General features: G+C 39.6%; 2 protein-coding genes across 5 annotated transcripts in view; both read right to left on the bottom strand.

The window, feature by feature from the left end:
* Positions 1 to 1,098: 1,098 nt before the first annotated feature.
* RBX1 (ring-box 1) lies at positions 1,099 to 7,751 on the bottom strand. Its single transcript, XM_048502010.1, has 5 exons — positions 7,601 to 7,751; positions 5,665 to 5,743; positions 3,579 to 3,649; positions 2,487 to 2,572; positions 1,099 to 1,273 (listed from the first exon to the last, which is right to left on the bottom strand). Exons 1-5 carry the CDS (start codon positions 7,676 to 7,678, stop codon positions 1,261 to 1,263), a joined length of 327 nt encoding a protein of 108 aa, XP_048357967.1. The 5' UTR covers positions 7,679 to 7,751; the 3' UTR covers positions 1,099 to 1,260.
* Positions 7,752 to 11,973: 4,222 nt separating this feature from the next.
* The window catches only part of XPNPEP3 (X-prolyl aminopeptidase 3), a 33,428-nt gene continuing 22,366 nt past the window's right edge, over positions 11,974 to 23,035 (bottom strand). For all 4 annotated transcript variants that reach the window (XM_048502005.1, XM_048502003.1, XM_048502004.1 and 1 more), the window contains 2 exons: positions 20,569 to 20,689; positions 11,974 to 13,706 (listed from right to left, as the gene is read on the bottom strand). In XM_048502005.1, coding sequence (XP_048357962.1) covers positions 13,546 to 13,706; positions 20,569 to 20,689 — 282 coding nt within the window. In that variant the 3' untranslated portion in view covers positions 11,974 to 13,545. The remainder of the gene's footprint in view (positions 13,707 to 20,568; positions 20,690 to 23,035) is intronic.

Genomic DNA, 23,035 nt, shown 5'->3' with positions numbered 1-23,035 from the left:
ACATTTATTTTCTTCATCAATCTGGATATAGGCCCACACTGCAAAGGGGCAAATTTTTTTATCTGGACGCATTACAGCTGTTAGTGGAAGGTATCATGCACAGCCCTATGCCCAATCCACCCACAGCACCTGCTCTAGACTGGTTGACCTCAGGTATAATAAGCAGAATAACCTAAGTAAAGTAGTGCTGAATCAGAATAGTGGTTTATCAGTCCAGAAGCCTGTTGCAAAGTAGTCAACCACTTATCCCAGAGGGCCAAAAGAACAGGGTTTAGCAACCAGAGCCTTCCCCTCCTGTCTAATCAATAATTTCAGAATAAGCAGTGTGTTGGATGCTCTAAGAATTTAAGAACAGGAGAGAATATCAATACTGGGATAAGAAAGCAGATTAAAAATTCCTTTAGACCGTGGATTCTTGGTAGAATGTGCTTGCCTAGGGAAGGGCAGTTGTACTCCCAGTTCATGTACAGGACTTTACAGCAGACAATACAGAATTCAAGCTCACACTCCATTCAGAAATTAGTTCCATCCCAAGACTGCCAGCTCAATTGAGCATTACTGTTGCTATTAATCTGTAGAGAATCCCAGAGGCTGGCATGCACAGATGGATCACATATAAACAATTTCAAGAAGGCTGTGGACAGAAGCCATTATGGAAACTTCACTTTTAATGTGCCTGTGTGAATGTAGTTTGTCATAATCTTGAAATAGAAATGAAATTACAGTTTCTGTATTACTTTCTGCTCAGGTCAAATTTTTAAAAATATATTATACTAACAAAGACATATGCAACTTTAAACAATGTACTATAAACTTTTACAATAATCTGTTGTGCCCTTAGGTCACAGCCATTTTATGAATAAGGTAATTTTGCAACCCTAGAACTTTATGAACTTCTTCCTGTTATTAAAAGATAATAATTACAGTTATGACAAAAAACATAGTTCAAGGGTGTTTTTTATTAAGCTCCTTTTGAAGGCAAGAACTGTGCAGACCCCAAAGAAGCACTTTTAAAAATGTTCTCCTATATAAGATGTATTAGAAGAACCTGCATTCAATGAAAGATTGGTACAGCTAAGAAAACTCATGAGGCAGGACAAGTAGCACATTTTTATTACTATACACAATAACTATTAATGAGAAAACAAAAAGGCAAGACTGATATATAACAGCATGTGGAGGATTCTCAAGAATGCCTTCTTGCAGACAAAACCTTAATTAATACAAGAACATTAGAACTTGGCATTCTTCTCTTCTTTGCTAATGGCCATACCTAGAAGAAAAACATCACCGTCTTTTAATATTCAAGTTACATCAGTCAGGAGAATCTCTCCCCCTGCCCCCAATTCCTATGGAAGAGTTCAGTCCAGTATGATGCTTGCACTTGTTTTGTGTAGGATGGTTACTCTGCCATTTAAAGAATAGTAAACATACCAATGCATTGTCAAAGGTTTTCACGACTGGAATCAATTGGCTGTTGTGGGTTTTCTGGGCTGTGTGACTGTAGTAATTTTAAACTACCAGACCACAGCCACACAGCCTGGAAAACCCACAATCTCCAGTAAACATATCAAGTTGCACGTGTTTAAACAGGAAAAGTTTTATGGTTATGAAGATATTAACAGTCATAATTATAAATAAAAACACATTACTAAACAACTATGTAGGAAGGGAATACATAGATAGAAAATAATAATGTAACTCTTTGACTAACTAAGCTGCATCTTGACTACATTGTGACTAGGCAAGAAGGCAGTTAGAAGGGAAAGTAAGTGGGGAACAAGGGACAATAAACTTTTACCCCAACTCCTTTCTTGCATATGAGATACAGGACACATCTTCACTGATATCCAATGGTCAAACAAGTACTCTGTTTATTATACAAGATACACCTACATTCTAGAAAGACCTTTTATACTTGAGCTCCTAACTGGTTACAAGCAAGTTAACTCTTTCATCACTAAATGCAATAAAGGGCAGGAGAGCTTCAGAGTGCCAAAAACTTTGCCCTGTACTAACTGTGCCTTCAGATGAAGGAGAGTTCTTACAACAATTACTGTCCTTAGCCAAATCTAAGAATGGTTCTCTGCCTCCACTGTTAAGTGCTGTTGCTATGAAATGTTATGTTGATGTTTGCTGATGTTGTTATAAGTTTATTAACCAGTTACTAGTTTGTTAACCTGATGTAGAATTATTAAGTATTTATTGAACTGTTGGTTCACTGTGGGGCTAGTGAAATTGGTATAGTTATTTCAATTAGTCCTACTGTATTATTATGTTATTGTTTATTTATTATGTTGTGCACTGCCCTGAGCACTCCAGGGGAGGGAAGTATATAATCAATCAATCAATCAATCAATCAATCAATCAATCAATCAATCAATCAATCAATCAATCAATCAATCAATCAATCAATCAATCAATCAATCAATCAATCAATCCCTCCCTCCCTCCCTCCCTCCCTCCCTCCCTCCCAGGGTACTTACTTCTGGAACTCCCATTCTCGGTTGTCTAACGGGCACACCTGCCGAGTCTTAAGCCAGCGGGAAATGCAATGAAAGTGGAAAGCATGCTGGAAAAAACAAGGCGCAAGTTACTTAAACAATAGGTTGTGACCAGTAATAATAGGCCTAGTACAGTTATATTGTAAAGTTATAAAAGGAACAGCATGGCAAGAGGGACAAAACAACAAAGGCTGGTAAGGAATATTTCCAATGAACACAGCTGTTTAAAGCTTATTAATGTTATATACATTCAGCCTTCAGAATGATACATTGCCCTGTATGAAGCACAGGGCTGAACAGAATTTGGAGGCTACGTTCAGTCTACAGAACATCTAGGTTCAATATTTAGGAGACCAACATGGTAACACAAAAGAAACTATTCAAGCATTTGAGAAGCAAAAACTTCCAGTGTAAGGGCTAGCTGTGGGCCCTACACAGAATCTCATCTTGCCCAATAAATTCTTGCTCTGCTGTTAATTTTTACCCCACTTCATGTAACAAGCTTCTCACTCTTTACCATAGCATAGGTCTATTCTAGGAGTTAAGCAGATAGTTAGGTACATGTACATGAACAACATACATATGCCATTTTCAGAGTTTCAGTTTCTAGTTGTTACAGCAAGTAGTAACAGAGCACATGAATCCATTAACCAGTGAAATTCTGAATGAATTTCTAATTCCCTGATCGATACTTACGGGATTACTTTGAATTGAGAGACTTCTTAAGAACTTGAATTTAAAAACAACAACCTTGAAGTCCTCGAAGCCTTGAAATGTCATCAGCACAGAGTTTAGGTGTGTTACAAAGGAAATTTATGTTAATAACAGTCAGGTAGGCTGCTGTCATCTTACTTTCCCCTGGTGACTGATGATTAACTTCCAAGTAATATATTTTTTAAAAGCACACATAAAAGTAGTTTCTGCTAAGAACTGTTATGTGTTAATTGTCTGTTGCTTTCTCAAAGCCCCCATGATTTCAGTTCCAAAAATTTGCTTGTTGGTGAATTACTACTTTGATAGGAAAAATGGAAAAGGATCTGGGTCTTCAGAGAGGTTGAGGAAAAGATTCCTTACATTACAAACGCCCCATGCAACAGTGCACTCTTCAGAGGTAGCTGATGCTTGGTTAGCTTGACATTCTATGCCTATGGAAACAAGCATTAGGTTAACACACTTCACGGAATGAACATATTCAGTTGCTACAAATCTTTATATGCCAGCCAGGAAATACTGTTGCTGGAAACTTTATGTATTTTTACTTTGTCATTCAGGGCTCAAATGGTTCTATGAGCTCAGCATAACCAGGGAGAGTACACCTTCACCACACCATAATTTATAATTATGGAATTATAAATGAAGGATGCGGTTGCTGAAGTGGAATACTCTGGTTCAGTCTTAAGTGTGAATAACTGTCAAATCCGGGGGGGGGGGGGCTGTGCTGAAGCTGTACTAGAAGCAGCAGAAGGGTTGTGCTTGACCCATGCCATCTGTGATATGCAAACTGGCATGGATGATGACACCAATGGACCTACCTCAATGACCGGCCACTGAAGCACCCAAACTCAGAAGCTGGCCCCTGTGGCGACTGGATGCTGCTGCAAATGCCCATGCCAGGATGTAAGGGGTGTTCTGGGGGTGGAGACAACTTTAGTTGGCTCCCAAAGGACTTTTGGGCCAGGAACATACCCCTTCAGCAATGCAGACTAACGCCACCAAAAAAGGTGGCACAAATAATTTTTCACTATGGGCTTCCTCAGAGAAGAAAGGACTCTCTCCTTCTCCCCCAACACCTGCAGCACTGGTTCCCTCTTTGGAGGCAACACAGTGGTGCTGTTCTTGGCCACTACACTACTCCATGCCTTTGGATTGGGCTGTAAATTTTTTTTAATGGAAGACTTGGATCAAAAAGGTAGGACATGACAACTACTAATTACACTTTGTGGCAGTAAATTTCATGTTACTTGTACTTTGATGAAGAAATACTTCTGCCAGTTTTGGAGGATGATCCTAAATTCTACTATTTCAAAGGCATGAGAAAAATATATCTGAGGTTTTTAAGCCTTCATCATATTTGTTAGTCTACTTTAAGGTACCCACCTCAGCATCTTAGCTTACAAATGTAGAAGAAGTGCTCTGTTCCCTGATCTTTTAATTACTTTAGTTCTACAATACCTTTTTCAAACTGGAGTGAATAGAACCACACATTATTTTAAGTGTGGCCTCACAAATGACTTAAATACCTTGAGGACACCTGGTGATTAATTCTCAGACATTTCCACCATAATTTACAACCGTGGGTTGGTTCCAACTCAAGGATCACAGATCTTCCTCAATTTCCTCTTTCCCAAGAAGTCTATTCTGGTACTTTTTTGCCTCATGTCACATCCAACTTATGGTGACCCTTGGTCAGGTTTTCAAGGCAATGAACATTTAAAAGTTGTTTGCCATTGTCTGCCTCTAGTAAACTTTGGAGGTCTCCCACCAAAACACTTGCCAAGGTCAACCCTACAAAGCTTCTGAGATCTAACAAGATCAGGCTAGCATGGGCTATCTAGGTCAGGACGTTCTCATCACAGGATAGTTTCTTCCCAGGGTCATAAGACCTGCACTAAGTAACAGCCATGTGAAGTGAGAAAAAAAAGGAGTGAAACTGTGCTCTTCTTCCTCAGCACCATCCACTAGCATATCACTGGATGTAACCCACTGAATGTGCTTTATTTCACCCCCAATCATATTAAACAAGGTTTGTGAGATCTCCTGCATGGACAATCAAGACTTCATTCCTGGGCAACAAGTAGTTATAAAGCTGTTCTTCATTTAATAATGTACAATCTTGGTAACTTAGGCTAAATTCTCTACACATCTAAAACTGTTTTAATTTCCAAGCTCTTTGATATCAGCTGAAAAACCTGCAGGTCAGTGAGGTATCCAGAAATCTGGGAAAAAATTCACAACATCAAACCACAACAATTTTCTGGATTCCTCAGAGGGAAGATAGTAAAACTGGCCTGCAGTTTCAACAACTGTCCCAATTCCATCTCTATACACCATAATCTGTCAAGAACTGAAACATCTGCATGATTATTTCATTCATTTGCCTCTCACCCTCTGCACACCCACAGTAACAGTGCCTGAATCCCCCATGACCGTCAGTACTTACACAGATCCATAATGTGGTTTCTGCAGATGGCACAGTTGTCAACGACAATGTCCCAAGCCCAGAGAGCTACTGCATTCCACTGTAAAAAGAAGAAACATTCTCCAAGTGTATACCAATGGCTTATTCTGGAATTCACTTTCATCTTTGCTCTCAGTCGTCTCTGGTCTCTCAATATAGCTACTGGCATTTCAGTCACATATCTCGAAACTGGATTACTTCATTTTCTTTTAAGTCACACAGACAGAACAGTTTGCATAACAACTGAAACAAATTTGCTTAACTGATTAAAATTTTAAGTGTAAACACCACTTTTTAAAACTAAGCAGATGAATAAACATGTAGCAAAAACAAACAGGAGTCTTGTGATGAATTGAAAGCAAACAAGATTTCATTCTACCCTAAGTTTCCATGTTTTAGTAGTTATCATCGACAGAACTTATGCTAGACTATGAAGTTTTTTAAGTGCCACAAGATTTAAAATAAAAAACAAACACTTTCACATAGCTGAGCTGTAAAGAAAGTACTTTCATTGGTTCCTCCCAAATACTACTCAGCACTTCCTGTTCCCCAAGAATGTTTTCACACAGAACAGTCATAACCCAGATTATAGTCTGCCATGCTCACTACAAGCAAATGAAAAATACAAAGGATAGTCAGACAAAGTCAATTTGTTTGTGACAATTACAATTCATTCCTAAACTCACATGTTCATTCTTGGTGCAGAGTCAAGATTAACTGACTTCTAATTTAGAAGTGTGCAATATAACAATATTTTTGTGAAGTTCAACATTCAAGTTCAACAAAATCTGGGGTATATTTCTTATCTATAAACCAAAATCCCAGTTTGTTGGCAAGAAACACCCCCCGCCCCCATTTGTTATAGCACCTGAATTCAAACTCAATAAACCAGTAAGTCTTCGATCTTGGTTTGGCTTGTGAGTCAAAGGAAGCAGGTGATCCAGAGAATTAAGACGGGTTCTTGAGACATAATAGTGACAGATATAACTAGCTCCACAAGTTTTGTAGAACAGTATTACTATATTTGCCATTATGTTAATTTATCCCAAAAAATTTTTAAAAGTGGTTTTGGTCATCCTGACTTATGGTGACTCTGTGAGGTTTTCAAGACAACAGACATTCCAAAGTGGTGTGCCATTGCCTATCTCTGCATCACAAACCTGGCATTCCTTGGTGGTCTTCCTTCCAAATATTAATCAGGGCCAACCCTGCTTAGCTTCTGAAATCTGACAGAATGAATATTAGGTAGGCTGGACTATCCAAGTCAGACCAAAACATGGGCACTACAAAACTGTTCTGAACCAGAAGCAAATTAATAATTCACCTTCCAGACAACTAATATTTGTTTTTATTAATATATTACATATAATAATTTTGCTATTATTAGAATATAAAAGACTCACACAGACTCATTTGCTCATTACTATAGTACAAACATTTCGAGGGGAGGGGTAAGTTGAATCTTCTATTCTGTCTATGAATTTCTACCCTATCCTTGAACAAATTCAAAGCAGCATACATAGTCCCCTCCCGAATCTTGTCTTAACAAAAGATTAGACTACAAGACAGCTACTAGTCTAAGAACCTCCAAGGAACTTGAGGGATCAGCAGGAGCTTGCAACCAGGTTCCAAATTATTACTTCTAAAAATATTCACAGGACAGGCAACTCCTCTTCCCATTTTCTTCCTATTCCTATATCGTCAAACAACAACTCAGTCACACACTGCTCCCACTCACTCGTACGTACGCTCACTTCTTCGCATCCGCTGGCCCAGAATAAGACTCATCCTCCTAGAAATCCCACTAGCTATATACTCCCCTTGAGCTTCCTGAGAAAAACTAAACTATCCAAAGGCCTCCCAGCTTCACCGCCTCTACTACGGCTTTGAACTTCGCCGGCTCTCCCGCACAAATTACCTTCTTCACTTCAAAACGCTTCTTGCCGGCACTACTATTAGCCCCACTAGGAGCATCCACATCCATCGCGGCAGCCATTTTGGGCAAGACAGTCACGACCAGTTGCCTTCAGCGCGCGTGCGCGAAACTGACAATCTCGCCTCGCGATATCTCGTCTCTACTCCGACGCTATCCTCCATGGCTTCCTCCTCCTCCGCCCACAAACAGGTGTGTGAAAAGGAGGGGGGAGAAAGAGGGGATCTGATCACGTGCCCGCGATCTCTTAAAGGCGCTAGTCAGGGCGGGGCCCGTGCGCTGGCCTCGGGTCTCTTCGCTTCTAGTAGAGTGGCCCAACCCAAGCGGGGGAGGAGGGAGAGGCTCTTTTAAAGGGATCGCTCCGAATTAATGAATGTCAGTTCTCGGGAGCTTTTTTTTTAATTTATTTAGAAAAAAGGTTGGAGAATGGTCACTTTTCAGTGCCTCAAGTCCACGAGTTCCTCACCAGTCACCGCTAAAAGCCACCCCTGTACAGTCTTGTCAGGTCGTCCAGTCTCTGCAGCATCCCATTAATTCACGCCAGGCCTTGGGGGCTGCTAAGAGCCCCGACTCTCGCTCAATGCCGTCGCCCCCTCCCCACTTTCTCCAAAATGCTGCCCGTCCAGCTATCCACCCACCCGCGCACTACCCTAATTGGGATGACTAATCCTTGCTCAACCAGTGCGTATCAACCAGTCCCCACCAGAAGCCATTATTCTGCTTTAGTAATGCACAATTATACGGTGCGTGGACCCCCACCCCACGCTAGATCCTTTGTCTTCAGCAAAGGTACACGAACTCCCTGTCACAGATTGGCACTAGTGGCCTATAATGGATCGTGGGGCTTCACTCCGCGCTTACAGCCTTGGGTTTACTCGAAAGTAACCCACGCGTAGTTCAATACTACTCGCTGCCAACCAGGCTTCAGATTGAAAGCCGTATAGCCCTATCCGATGCTTATTTACTTGTAACTAAAACGGGTCTGGCTGCCTCGGATAGGATTGCTGCTGCGGTACCCTTCTTCGCGGTTGTTGTGAGTGTCTTTCTTGTACCAGCAAAGTGGCTGGGCCTCTTTACAAGCAGCAATAACTCCAGGCCACTGGCCTTCACGGGAGGGGTTTCTCGTTTCTACCTGCTTGGGGAATTCTCCAGGTATGATAAAATAATACTTCTGGCCTCAAGAGAATCAAGCATTCTTCATAAAGCATGGATATGTTGCGAATCAGTTAAATGGCAACACAGCTAGGGAGAGGAGGAAACTGATCCCCACCCCCCACAGAAGTGACAGAATCCTCCAGGATGAGATCTGGGGACTTCCAAAGTGCACCCCTAAGCTTCCTTGCAGCTTGTCCTTGCACATTGGCAAAGCACCCGGTATCAGTCCCCAAAAATCTCAGTGAATCTCCCCAAAGTTGCATCACTGCATCTTTAATGGTTAATTGTTCCTTTTTCATGTGTCTGAAACTTTCCCAATGTAATTGACATTGTCGGATCCTTGACTGAGAACGCAAATGGAGCTACAACTTAAAACCAGCAATGCACTTGCTCTTAATGCTATACAGACTTATACACACACTTAGACTGGAATAAACTCTACTGAATCCAGTGGGCAACTGAGAGCAATCCTAAGCACATCTGTTTAGAAGCTAGTATCGATGATGCTACCAGAAAAGTGTCCTTAGGACTGTAGTCTATTTCAATCACTATTTCTGTACAAAAATGCATGTATGATTAACCTTATCAACCATAATCACATAGATTTTCCAGAAACAGAATAACACTATCTTCTGTGCCTGTAAGATTTGTGTTTGAGACTTTCTAAAAGTGTTATTCAGAAAATTTTAAAAAACATTTATCATGTTTTAATTGTCCCACCTCCCTTTCAACTTTTCTTACAGTGTGAGTGGGATGGCAAGATAACTGTTACATAAAATAGCTACCTGATGTCATGAGCTCTTGTAATCACACAACCTTTAAATCAAAATAAGTGACAAACTCTTCCTATTGTTGCTTTTGAATAACTTTTTGTCATACCCACACAGTTCCTTTCCAGGTATGAAAACCAGTTTGTAAACAAGTACACAGCTTAGGTTACAATCCTGTGCACATTTATCTGAGAGTAAGTTCCATTAAACACAGTAGAATTTACTTCTTTGCAAAGCATTGGCCTGCACACATACAACATGCAGTTGTATGCAGTTACTTCACTTTAAGTCCATTGAGGTGAATGTCTAGTTCTGGATAGAAGTTCTGATAACTTCTATGTTAGAAATATGGTAACATTTTTAGTTGGCGATTGGTAAATGGAGATTTAAAACCAGCAGTTTTCCCCCTGTAAATTATGCTTGTACTTGGTAATTTCTAGTTTACCTCAGTAATTTCTAGTTTACCTATACCGAGATATTAGTCTTGTGGTAGCAAATCAGGTAATACCCCCTGGCATGGGAGGTGAATGAGTAAAGTAGAGATATTCAGGGCAGAATTGCAGATGAAGCCAACCAAATAAGTTACATGAGGCTCAAGTCAGCATTATATATGATAAAGCATTAGTGCAAACCACATGTATGTTTATGCAGCAGTTCAAATCCTATTGTCTTAAAACAGCTGAGAATTAGGCAGCCACATACAACAATTTGTTTACACAGTTTAGATATGTTCTGAACTTTTAAGAATTTAAAATAGGAGATAGCACCTGAGGAAAAGTAGTAGCATTTTATTCAGATGAAAGATGTGGCTTGTAATAGTATACACTTTAACACTACAATGATTACAGGCACATAAATTAGCACTGAAGATAGCCAAAGGGAAGGGACAGCTTCTTTTAAGAACTTCACATGAGCTTTCTCCTCCAGGAGGGAAGCCTTTCAACACTGGCTTATGGAAAGTACTTCTTGAAGTTTTTCATCAGTGCTTTGGGCAAATGGTTGTTAATAAAAGACCCCAAAGCATCCATTTAGCAGAATGTCTGAAACCGTTGCCCATTATGGATGGAGTGCTTTCCTTGGGGCTCTTCACTCAGCACTAAGGTTGTAGTGGGGGGTCTTCTTGTGTTTCTCTGTTTACATGCAAGGAGGTGCCCCATTGCACACCTTGCCCGACCCTACTTCCAGGTTGCTCCAGGTCATTGCAAGATTGGCAGTTTTGTTTTCAAAGCCCTTACATTTTTATATTGATATTTCTGTGTTATATCAACACTTGTGTTATATTAATATTTCTGTGCTTTTTGCAAAAGCCAGCTGTAGATCCGCCAGAAATGCTTGTGAGGTGTGTGGGGGTGGGGAAGACCAGAAGGAACAGAACCCCCCAAAGTGAGGGAAAACACTGGAGTTTCCCTACTCTCACTAACCATGGGGCCTTTGGGATCTGCAGCTTCATAACACACATCACAAGAGTACAGAAATCTCTGCTCTGAAGGAAACATTCCCTTATTGCTCTGCAGAGCAGCAGTGTATAATTGGCCTGTGTGTTTGGAATGGAGTTGTTAGCTAATGTAGTGGTATGCCATACAAAAGGAAATCCAAAGTCCTTCTGAAAAATGCAGAACTTCTGCTGTTGTTTTCAATGGGCTAATTATGCAAACTTAACCTACTCTGGTGTTTAAAGTGTTCTGTGGCTCATAAAATGCTTTAGAACAAAAGGCATTTAAAATACAGTTTCAGAGATACTAATGAAAATATTAAAATGTATATTTACTTAAGATAGTACAGCATTGATTTGTATAGAGTATTGTCTAAATAACAAAATTAAACTGCTCAAAATTTGGCCAACTAATTAATAGATCCATTATGGTTAAAAATAGTTGTGTATTAACTCTTGAAAAAAAATAGAAGTAATGTAGCATAGAAGAATGTGAACAAAAAGAGAAAAACCCCGCTATTCTTGGGTATTTTTTCCTTCCCTAAAATACAAATGTTAATCCTATTGAAAATCCTCACATCACTGCCCAACTTCTTTATACTAGACAGTACTATGATCTGTTTTTTTCCCCCAAAGTGAAGATGCTATGCTGACCACCTCCTCCTCCTCCCCCTCCCCCTCCTCCTCCTCCTCCTCCAGTTGGCTTACACCCACAGGACCAAGCAAACAGTCAGGCAGACTTGTAAATGAAATGTGCCCATGTTCTCATCAGGATGTTGTAGCAAAGGTTTTTGGAAGAATGAGCATAAGCCGCTTGTAACTGAGAAAGAAACAGACCACTAGTAAACTCTTTTGATATGTGATGGGTGCCGCACCTTCACAGAATGCACAACAATGCACATCTTGAATCCTGTCCCCTTCCCCCCTAACAAAAATATATGTCTTTCTTGTGACTGATGTCCTTTTCAAATAACATACAACTGTATATACTCACCAAAGACTAGAACAATTACAAATTAATTTATTGGTAAAAAAACAAGTAGCTTCGCCTTGAATTATGTTATCACAAGAGGGTGCACATGGATAGGAAAGTTTCCAAATAGGCAATGTCACACTTCTGAGTTTTAAAGGGTTTTTTAAATTACATCTTTATTGCTACAACCTTCCTTTTGACACTTAGCAGAATAAAATATATATATATATATATATATATAACTCTTTACAAATGAACTGCCTTTTTTTCAGAGATCACAAAAGTGCTTCAAAAAGTCTAGTTGTTTGACTGTTCTGTAACATTTCCTCCTTTACAAAAGAACCCTTGACAAAAAACTTACTCTGATTTAATTCAATATAACATTTTCATTTCATGTCTTGTTTTTATTTTTATCATTTTCAGATTGTAGCCCGTTCTCCCATTTATTTGCTATCAGAAGTTGAAGCAGAGGGAAATTGTTTTATGAAGAAGAAAACCTAGAGGTTTTTATGAAAAGAACACATTTATGTTTTGTATTTTGATAGCAACACTGCACAATAATGTGCTCTACATAAGTTAAGAAAGATGCATACATGCTTAATTTGCTACATTTCTCAGAAAATTATTTGGAAATAGGAGTCTGACCTCTTTGCCACTATTTCATATATTTTGTCAAGAAAAATGACAACTTAAAGCATGTGTACTTTTTCAAGAGCTTCAATGTGCAAATATTTTTCTCCTTACCCCATTATAAAAAGTAAGGTTAAAAACAACCCTAACATATCCATTCAAGTCCAGGAAGTGGCTGAAGAGAAAGATAATCAAAGCTATAAGGTGACAGGAAGAAAAGAACTCACTCAAATCAAACAGCATTTTGAATCTAGTCAGACCCATTAGACTAGCTTATAAACATTATATTTGTCTGCCTGTTACTAATATACTAACACAATTGTATGTAGAGATAGCCAAGCGTAAGACCATGGAAATCACTCTGCATTAGATCAGGTTGTTACAAGTTTTTCTTAGCCATAACACACTTCAATTTTAAAGTATGCCATAATACAAAAGATCTACCTTTGTCTTCTGAAAAGAAGAAACTAACATAATGGAAGTTTTGTCTTGCCATCTTCTATAAATCTCCATTCATCAGAACATTCGGATTGGTATCTTGATAACATTATCTTTTGTATTGGGAAAAAACAAAATTCTGTCCTGCTCCCAACTTAAAATGAAAGGCAATCTGCATGAATGCTGAAATTCATCCCAGTCAGCCCTTCAGGAGAAACTGTCAGACATGTGGGCCTTGGCAATCGACAAACAAGATTATTACAGAACATGCACAAAGTCCAAATAGTGGAGGGTGGAATACAGATTCTTCATCTGATTTAACATTAGCAATAAAGGATAATACTTGACAAATAAGTGACTATATTTACTTCATTAAATATGATGGTATTTCTATCCAAGATAATTCTTCCAAATAAAGTTTCCTCAGCAACAACCCTACTCATCAGTCTTGACATCCTGTAGCACGTTCATATAAAAATATAAATGAAGGCATATTTCCTAATCTGTACCTGAAAAAGATGGTGAAGAGTGGTCAAGAGCCACAGACCTGTTCAACTTCGTATATCTCCTTTGGACAATCTTCAGACAGATTCAATGGTGCATTCTCTGTCACTACAACATCATCCTCTATGCGTACACCAATTCCACGGAATCTTTCAGGGGCACCTTCATCATTTTCAGGGATGTAGATACCTGGAAATAAAGATGACGATCCAAAGGGAAGAGCTTAGGTTACAAATTATGATGAAAGTCTGCAGTATTGTTTATAATGGTTTAGCAGGCAAGTCATCTAAGGAAAAGCTGAGCAAGTAGATATATTTGTTTATTCTAGCTGAGAAACACTCTAAAATTCCAACAGGACAATAGCTTTGTATTGGTGCTAATGGTAAATCCAAAACATTATATGTTGTAGAAGAAGAGTTTGGATTTATTTATTTATTTATTTTATTTATTATTTGATTTAATATACCGCCCTATCCCCTGTAGGAGACTCAAAGGGGCTTTACAATCTCCTTGCCCCCTCTCCCCCTCACAACAAATACCCTGTGAGGCAGGTGGGGCTGAGAGAGCTCCAAGAAGCTGTGACTAGCCCAAGGTCACCCAGCTGGCGTGTGTGGGAGTGTACAGGCTAATCTGAATTCCCCAGATAAGCGTCCACAGCTCAGGCGGCAGAGCGGAGAAGCTCCAGATTAGATACACGAGCTCTTAACCTCCTATGCCACTGCTGTACATGATTCTATTGGGACTTAAGACTCTGAAGTTGCAACAGTTCAATCATAGGAAGCTTCTAGACATAGTATGGTCAGGTTTTGTTGGATGACTTTTGGTTAGTGTGCCTTGCAAACATCAATAGGCTCCTTGGAGAGGTGGCCACTTCCTTGCTCAGTCTGGGGTGTTCATTATTTATAAAAGGCTGGGGTGGAGGAAATATGTCCAGCTATTTTTTAAAATCTACTTTATTTATACCTCAGTTTTCCCCCAATGAGAACCCAAGGCATTTTTCTCTCCTCTGTTTTATCCTCACAACAACCTTGTGAGATAGGTTACGCTGAGTGTGCATGACTGGCCCAAAGTCAGCCTGCAAGCTTCCATGGCAGAGTGGTGATTTGAACTGAGGTGTCCCAGGTCCTAGTCCAATAGTCAAACCACTAGGCAACACTGGCTCTTTCTGAGTAAATTATGGAGTGGTTTAAGGGAGGTTTGGCCTCTTTTGAAGAAGCTGTCTTTAGAACCTGAGGATCTAAATAATTATGGGCTATGTCACAGGCATGCTATGAAGGGCAAGATGGAGGCCCCTCTTGCCCCAGCCTCTTAGGCTATAGCTTGCCCCTGAAGCAATAGCTCACAAATCCTCACACAAGGACAGGGCAACTGTGTCCATCTGTCACTTTGAAGTCTGACAGGTCCATTTCTGCCTCTCTCTGTCATACACACATACCTCTTTCCAATAAATATGACAACTGGATCATTCAAGAGTTGGCAAATATAAAACCCAATAATTTTAAGCAAACCAGAGATGACACAGGCTTTCTTTTGATAGCCAGATTTGCTTTTATTTGAGGAAAATAGAAGGGGAGGAAAATGCAATTATTTTACAGGGGAGAAATAAAGTAAGCTAGGAAAGATTTCATACACATGGAAGAATGCAAAACAGATAAAATAACACAGAAAACAAAACACAAACTGACTAAACTGGCACCCATGTCAGCCTAACTTTGGCCCACCCTGCAAGGAACTCCTCCTGCCTTGCTTGCTTGCTTCTGGGAAAGGCAAATGTAACCCCCATTTTTACTATTGCTTGAATTGATAGGTGCTCTTTTCTTTCTTTCAATATAGTGCTAAGCCAATTGTTTGAAAAAGAAACCCTGAAAAAGAAAACCTGCCTTCTGGGGCTTTGTGCTTTGCTGTCTTATTCTCACTTTTACTAGAGAGCCTGTCAGATTTTGGAGCTGAATTAAACAAGGACCAGGATGAGATTCATTATAGGCTAATATCCCACTTTTTATTTATATCATATTTTTATCCTGCCCTTTCCCAAGGGGCTCAACATTTACAAAATTTATACCTTCCTTGCTGCTCAAGGCCACTAAGGCAGCTAACAAAAACATACATAGTAAAGCCAGTCTTGAAAAGCATTAAAACCAAAGACATATAATTACAACAATTAAAATCAAGCAAACTGCATGCATAATAACATAAAGAGAACAAGGATCAATGAAAGGCAGGAAGGAGGGATCAATGGGGCAATGTCAGATCTAACAAATAAGTCTTTACTGACTGGTGGAACATGGCAACAGACCTTGGGACAACAGTTCCAAAGTTCTGATATGACTGTTGAAAAGGCCCTCTTCTGGATTGCCACCCATCTAATCTCACAAGATGTGGACAGGTCTTAAGAAAATGACCATTGCAGTCTTAAGAAAATGACCATGGCAGTTGGGTTGGTTTATAAGGAAGTAGGCAGTCCTTCAGGTATGCTAGTCCCAAGCCATAAAGCTTTGAAGATCTTTACCAGCACCTTGAATTGTGTCTGGAAACAATCTGGGAACCAGCATAGATGGGCCAAGACTGATATGACCCACTCTGGTCAGCATCCTGGCTGCAGTATTCTGCACGAAGGAACTGAAAATTTCTCAAATGCAGCCCCACATAGAGCATATTGTAGTAATTTAGTCTAGATGTAATACAAGGCACTGAGGGTCATTTAATTGTTGGGGTTTTAATTGGTTATTTGAAAGGTGCATTTTTGTATTAATTTTATGCTGTAAGCCAGGGATGTTGACTTATTTGTTATGAAGATCAGATTTGACATAAATGTGATTTGGTTGGACCAGCCTCCGGAGTGGGGGTGGGGTAAATACCTTTGCTGACCCCAGAACGGCACTGGGGGGAGCAGAGGTGCCTGTAGTAGAAAATTCACAGTGGGGTAAGATGGCTACCTTGAGAGGGCTTATCAGGCCAGTGAGCCAGCTGAGGCAACAACCCCTCCCCCACTCCCACTAGGTCCACCAGGCCAGAACAGGAGTGGGGAGGGTTGCCTCAGCTGGCTTGTAGGCCTGATAAATCCTCTCAAGAAGCTGGATGTAGCCCCCTGGCCGCATGTTGAAACCCCTGCTGTAAGCTGCCCTGACCCTGTCTCTGGATGGGAAAGGGGGGAATATATATTTAATAAATAAAATAAAAGTAACCAAAGCATGCAATAAGAAGCCAAATCTTTTCTGTCCAGCAAAGGCTGCAGCTGGCTAACCAACCGAAGCCAGTAAAAGATGTTCCTGGCCATAGTTACCACCTGCTAAGCTAATCTAACAGTAGGCCTGGGTTCAAGAGTACCCCAAACTACAGACCTGTTCCGTCAAGTGGAATGCAACCCCATTCAGAACACGCAACTCAGTGCTAGGTCAGATCTACCACTCACTAGCAGCAATTCTGACTCCTAGAGATTAAGCTTCAATTTATTATATATCATCTCCAAAATTACCTCCAGCCACTATTTCAGGTTTCTGCTACCTCCCTGAGATCAGCCAGAAATGCAAGACAGAACTGTCATCCATGTACTCTTCACAACTCAGCCCTAATCCCCAGATTTCATGGAGATGTTTAAAAGCGCAGGAAACAAGGTTAGAGGCTTGCCAAAGACCAAGATGCTGAGCAGCAGTCCCTCAGCACCACCTTCTGAAACCTATCCTCCAAGTATAGCTGAAACTACCCCAGAACAGTGCCTCTCCATCTCAGCCCTGATAGGCGGTCTAGAAACATACCCTCCCTGGTCAATGTTCTCAAGAGCCACTGAGAGGTCCAGAAGAATCAACAGATCTGCACTCCCTGTGTCTGTCTTCTAGTACATGTCATCCACCAAAGTGAACAAGACTGTTTCAATCCTATAACCAAGCCTGAACACAATTAGAAAAGATCCAAACAGTTCTTCATCCAGGAAACTTGAAGTTGCCCAGCCATAATGGGCTGAATGAAGGTCAATTCAGAAAAGACTGAGGTAATGTTGAATGGTATTGATTGTGGAAACTTGAGAATGTATATTCTAGTAAGGATTCTAAAGGAGAAAGTCTATAGTTTGGGAGGGCTGTTAGATCCAGATTTACAGATGGATGCTCAGATTTCATCTACAATATACAGCATCTTCAACCAACTTCAGCTGGCTGGCCTACTACAATTCTTTCTCAAGGACTATGGTCAGCCCATGGTGATCAGTGCTGTTAATACTTCAAGGTTTGATTTCTGTATTATGAGCCACATGGGCAGGCCCCTTGAAGATGGTTCAAAAGCTTCAATAGTTCTAGAATGCAGCAGCAACAACATTTAGTTGGTATGCACCCAGTATATCACTCTTGAAAGATCTTCACTGGCTGCCTGTTTATTTCCACTCTCAATTCAAGGTGGTTTTAACTTGCAAAGCCCCTATTATAGTTCAGAACTAGAGTAATGACAAGACCAGTTATCTCTACATAGTAATGTTTAGACTTTGTACTCTTCATCACAGCCTTTCCCTGGTCTTCCACCTCTGTCCAACTGTCTAAACTAGGGATGGCCAACCTATGGTGCTCCAGATGGCCACCCCTGGTCTAAATTAACATTTCAGTGGCTGCACCCACTTTGGAATGCCTCCTTCCTGCACGTATCTAGCACCACTGTCACCTATCTTTGGGCACAAAGTTTTATTCCAGCTGCTTTTAGGTAAGTGATTGGTTGGATGGTTCTCCCCCCACCCCGCTCTTGGTTTTTATTTGATTTTAAGCGGCTGCTGTAGGTTTTTGTTAATTATAGTTGTTTTAGTTGCTGCCATTTGCAACTATACTGCCAAATGCCATATGGTACCATATGTTATTTATTATGGATACTCTGTTGAAGTATTAGGGCATGACAGCACCTTAGGAATGTGATATCATTTTAACCTATGAACCTCACTGAATGTCTTTGTTAGAGAAGCAGAAAGCATTTCAAATGTATACATTTCCAAGAAAAAAATGCCTAATGGCTATTTTGAATTGAGTGATATAGACAACATTTATCTTTTGCTCTGTGATTTTTATATATGTTATCTGTAGGGTATCTTTATTAAACAGATGTTCAATGGCACTTTACAGACAGACAAATTTATTCCAGCATAAACTTTGATAAGTCAGAGATCATGTCATTGAACTCATGGAGTATCTTGGCAGCTTATAAATTTTATTGAAAGGTTATCTGACTGCTGTCCCTGATTTCACCCCTGCAGCTTAATCTTGATACTAAGCCACACAAGTTGTCAACCCTTGGAATACCTAGTCCCTTGCTATTTCTACAATACTGAACTCATGGCACTTTGCAACAGCTTTTACAGATTGGCATGGCCTTGGTACGAGGGCAGTAACATTTGTTGCCATAATTACAACTTTTTAATGAAAAAAAAATCAACTGAGCTGACTCTGATCAGGAAGTGCAGGATAAAAGTCTATCTAATAAATAAATAAACTGTCCTGTCTTCTCTGACTCTAATTTAAAAAACAAAAAAACAAAACACAGTTCACCAGAGCGTGCCTGTGCTTATTTTCAACCTTAAGGGAAATGAAAAAAAGAGGGAGAAAGTTTATGCAGGTTCACATGGGGGAATGCAAGAAAATATACATTTGTTGCAGTTATGTCCAATACTGGCTACACTCTTTAGGACAAGGTAAAGGTAGATGACACAGATACCTCAGGTACTGTGGGAAATATTAAATGGCTCACACATCACATCTAAGTAGTCCATCACATCTACACTTGGATGAACACTAGGAGAACCATTACCAAAGAGCAAAGAAAATTAAGACAAGATAGTATGCAAATATTTTAAAGGATGTGGTTGAATGTTTATTGTTTTATTATAATAATATGTATGCATGTTAATCTATGTATTTCTATGTAGCTCTGTAAGCTTCAGGAGCAGGCCAGGAAGTACAGGGCTGCCTCTCAACTTGTTAGTTGATTAATATAGCTGAAGAAATAGCAGACTGATTACTCTTTAATTGCAAACAAGTGCCAATTTTAGACTTATAACCTTGCTTTGAGCATTTAATTAGAGTTATCAAAATGTACTGCAGTCCAGCTGTTGCTTATCTTCATAACCCCCTGGGGGTTCAAGCGTTTCATTACAGGACAATCCCATGTTGGAGTGAGACGGTTTTATTTCTGGTTTTGTCTCCTTCTCAACAAAAAGTGTGGTATAATGGGGCTAATCAGGTTTTCTACTGATGTCTTTCAGTTAGAGAAGATCCTATCTAGGTAAGCTTAATCATAGTCAGGGCTTTTTTACCTTAACATAGTATTCTGCCAATCAGCGAAAAACTTCAATTGCCTTAATAATAGAAAAAAATGTAATGATTATGTATTTAGCGAAGTTTGAAAACTGTTAGGAGACCTGATTTTTACTGCATACTTTGGGGGGGGGGGTATTTGTAGAATTAAATAGTATCCATTTACACTTTTAAATTGCTGCCCAATAAAAAAGAGTTATGCTTTATTTTAAATAAAACCGTTAACTGAAAGAAGTCTTTAGTTTGTTTTGTTGGCAAAAGATTAGATGTCAATAACCCTAATATTTAATTGTGCTGCAAGATATAAGTTTTGCTCAGAGAGTTTGTCTGGTATAGACTTAATAACTGGGGATTTTGCAGCAGTGTAAGCTAATGAGAAAAACTTTCCCAGAGCTGAGTGGTATGGATCTTTAGATTGGGTGCAAATAAGATAATTCGTCAAAATGTCAGAAAGATGATGAGCAATAACTGTGCCCATAGAAATGGTCTGAATGAAACTGAAAACAGTTCACCTCATAACAATGTCATAATTATCCAAGTATTTCTAATAGTATAACAAAATCAGTAATGTTTTATATAACTGTAAAACTAAACCAAAACAAATTATTCTTCAATTGAAACCTTCATCTGGTTGTAAATATAAAGATTTACACCAGCAAGAATGAGTCTTTTTGTAAAAAAAAACCCCATGATTTAAATCAAACCTTACTGACTAATGATTTAAATTGTGATTTACCCTGAGCATAGTTACTATGGTGTCTTTTTACCTGGCTCAATGGTGATGACCATGCCTGGCTGGAGGGAAATTGAGCGGGATATATCAGGCGTATCATGAACATCCATTCCCAGATAATGTCCCACATGGTGTGGGCAGTATTTTCGAACAGCCTATAATACAACAAAAACAACACATTACAAAATCAAGCAAGTGCTGATGTCAGTGCAGGGTGGACAATAGCATTAAGTTTGATGTTGGTAGTATACACTGGCATAGTTCAGATGCAATGATGAACCTTGATGTGAATGAACCTGGGAGATCCTTCATTTCACATACTCCTCAGTTCTAATCTATGGCTTAAATACTTGCACAGTTGTGATTATATTATTTATCATTACATCCCAGCTACAAACTGGAAAATGAATTTCAATGCAGGTAAGTGAGGAACATTGGAACAAAAAAATCCAGATTTTAAGTTTATGCTAATGGGGTCTGAACTTGCTGAAACTGATGCGAGGAGAGACCTTGAGGTCATAGTGGACTGGTCAAAGAAAATGTCCAGTAGTATGCCATAGCACTGAAAAAAAAAAGAAAATTCTTTCCTAGGGATTATTAGGAAAAGTACTGAAAATAAAGCTTGCAATATTATATTGCCCCTAGATTTGTGATGCTGCCTCATTTAGAGTACTGTGTATTTCAGTTGTCTTATTTTTAAAAGGATATTGCAAAAGTTAAAAAAAATAAAGTACAGAAGAGAACAACCAGGATGATCTTTCCTTGGGGAAGGCTGAAGAGACTTGAGACTCTTTGGACTCGGATTAAGAAAAGGATGGCTGAGGGGAAACATGACAGAGTTTTATAAAATTATATATGGAGCAGACAAAGTAGACAGGGAGAACTTCCTTTCCCAAAATCCTACAGCACAGGGGGCACCCAATACAGCTGATGTACAACAGATTCATGACAGACAAGAGGAAATACTTGTTTAATCAACGCGACATAAAAAGTGAAATTCACTGCCAGAGGATGTAGTGGCAGCCACAAGCATAAATGGCTCTAAAATGGGATTAGACAATTAATAGAGAATCGGTCCACCAGTAGCCATGGTGACCACTAGCCACAGTGTTTAAAGATAGCCTCCCTGTTCAGAGACTGTAACTTGACTACCAGTCCTAATAGACAACACTGGGTGAAAGTCTCAAACTCTTCACCCATTCGTTCGTCTTCCAGAATAACTGGTTGTTTCTGTGTGGGACAACATGCTACCCTAGATGAACCACTGGCCTGATGCAGCAAGGCTCTTATGTTCTTAAAAACAATACTAACCCTGGGAATAAACCACAGTCTGCAGTAAAACAGGTAGCACTTTACAGACCAACAGGTAGTACTTTACGACCAACAAGAATTGCACAGTATAAGCTTTCCAGAATCAAAGTTCCCTTCCTCAGACAGAACTAAAAATGGAGATCCCTGAGTCATTTTTATTCAAGTCAGAAGGTGAGAGGGATGTTGTAATGAATGTTTGAAAAGGATGTTAAGGTCAAGTATAATGTAATCTGATTGATTAGAAACTATCTGAAAAAGAGGAAACAATTTCTTGTTTATGCTTGTGGGCACAATGGTTGACTGCACCTTGTAATGTGTTCAGTTTCCAAAAAAATGTTCCTGACATCTGGTGAAATATGAGACTCTTTTCAACAACTAAATTTTCTGCGCAGTTTAGGTAACCTAAAATCTGATCCTGCTAATTATTCAGCCCCTCAAGAAAAAAGATCAAGAAATCCTAAGATTTAAAAACATCATTTTCATTTGCCTGATAGTTTCAGACTTCAGTAAACATTCTACCATATATTTCAAATTATCTCTAAATCCACTGGGGATGAAGAGGATGGGAGACCTACTAATGCCATGTTATGACACAAAACCCTTAGTCCTCCGTAGATTTAAGACGAATAGAGGAAGTACCAATTTTGCAATATATAAACCACCTATGGAATTTGTGGCTTGTGAAGGTGGTTGACATGGCAAGTAACTCAACAGTCTCTAAAACAATTCAATAAATGCATGGAGGATAAATCAATCAGTGACTAGCAGCTGGCATAACTATTCATAAATGACCTGGAAGTAGGGGTGGGTAGCGTGGTGGCCAAGTTTGCAGATGATACCAAATTATGTAGGGTGGTGAGAACCACAAAGGATTGCGAAGAGCTCCAAGCGGACCTTGATAAATTAGGTGAGTGGGCTCAGAAATGGCAAATGCAGTTCAATGTAGCAAAATGTAAAGTGATGCACATAGGGACAAAAAATCCAAACTTCACATACACGCTACAGGGGTCAGTGCTATCAGTCACAGACCAGGAAAGGGATTTAGGCGTCTTAGTTGATAGTTCCATGGGAATGTCAACTCAATGCATGGCAGCTGTGAAAAAGGCAAACTATGCTGGGGATCATCAGAAAAGGAATTGATAATAAAACTGCAAAGATTGTCATGCCCTTATATAAAGCAGTGGTGCGAC

This window comes from Sphaerodactylus townsendi, linkage group LG06 (genome assembly GCF_021028975.2).
Source record: "Sphaerodactylus townsendi isolate TG3544 linkage group LG06, MPM_Stown_v2.3, whole genome shotgun sequence".
Taxonomy (NCBI): Eukaryota; Metazoa; Chordata; class Lepidosauria; order Squamata; family Sphaerodactylidae; genus Sphaerodactylus; species Sphaerodactylus townsendi.
This window is presented reverse-complemented; position numbering and strand designations above follow the sequence as displayed.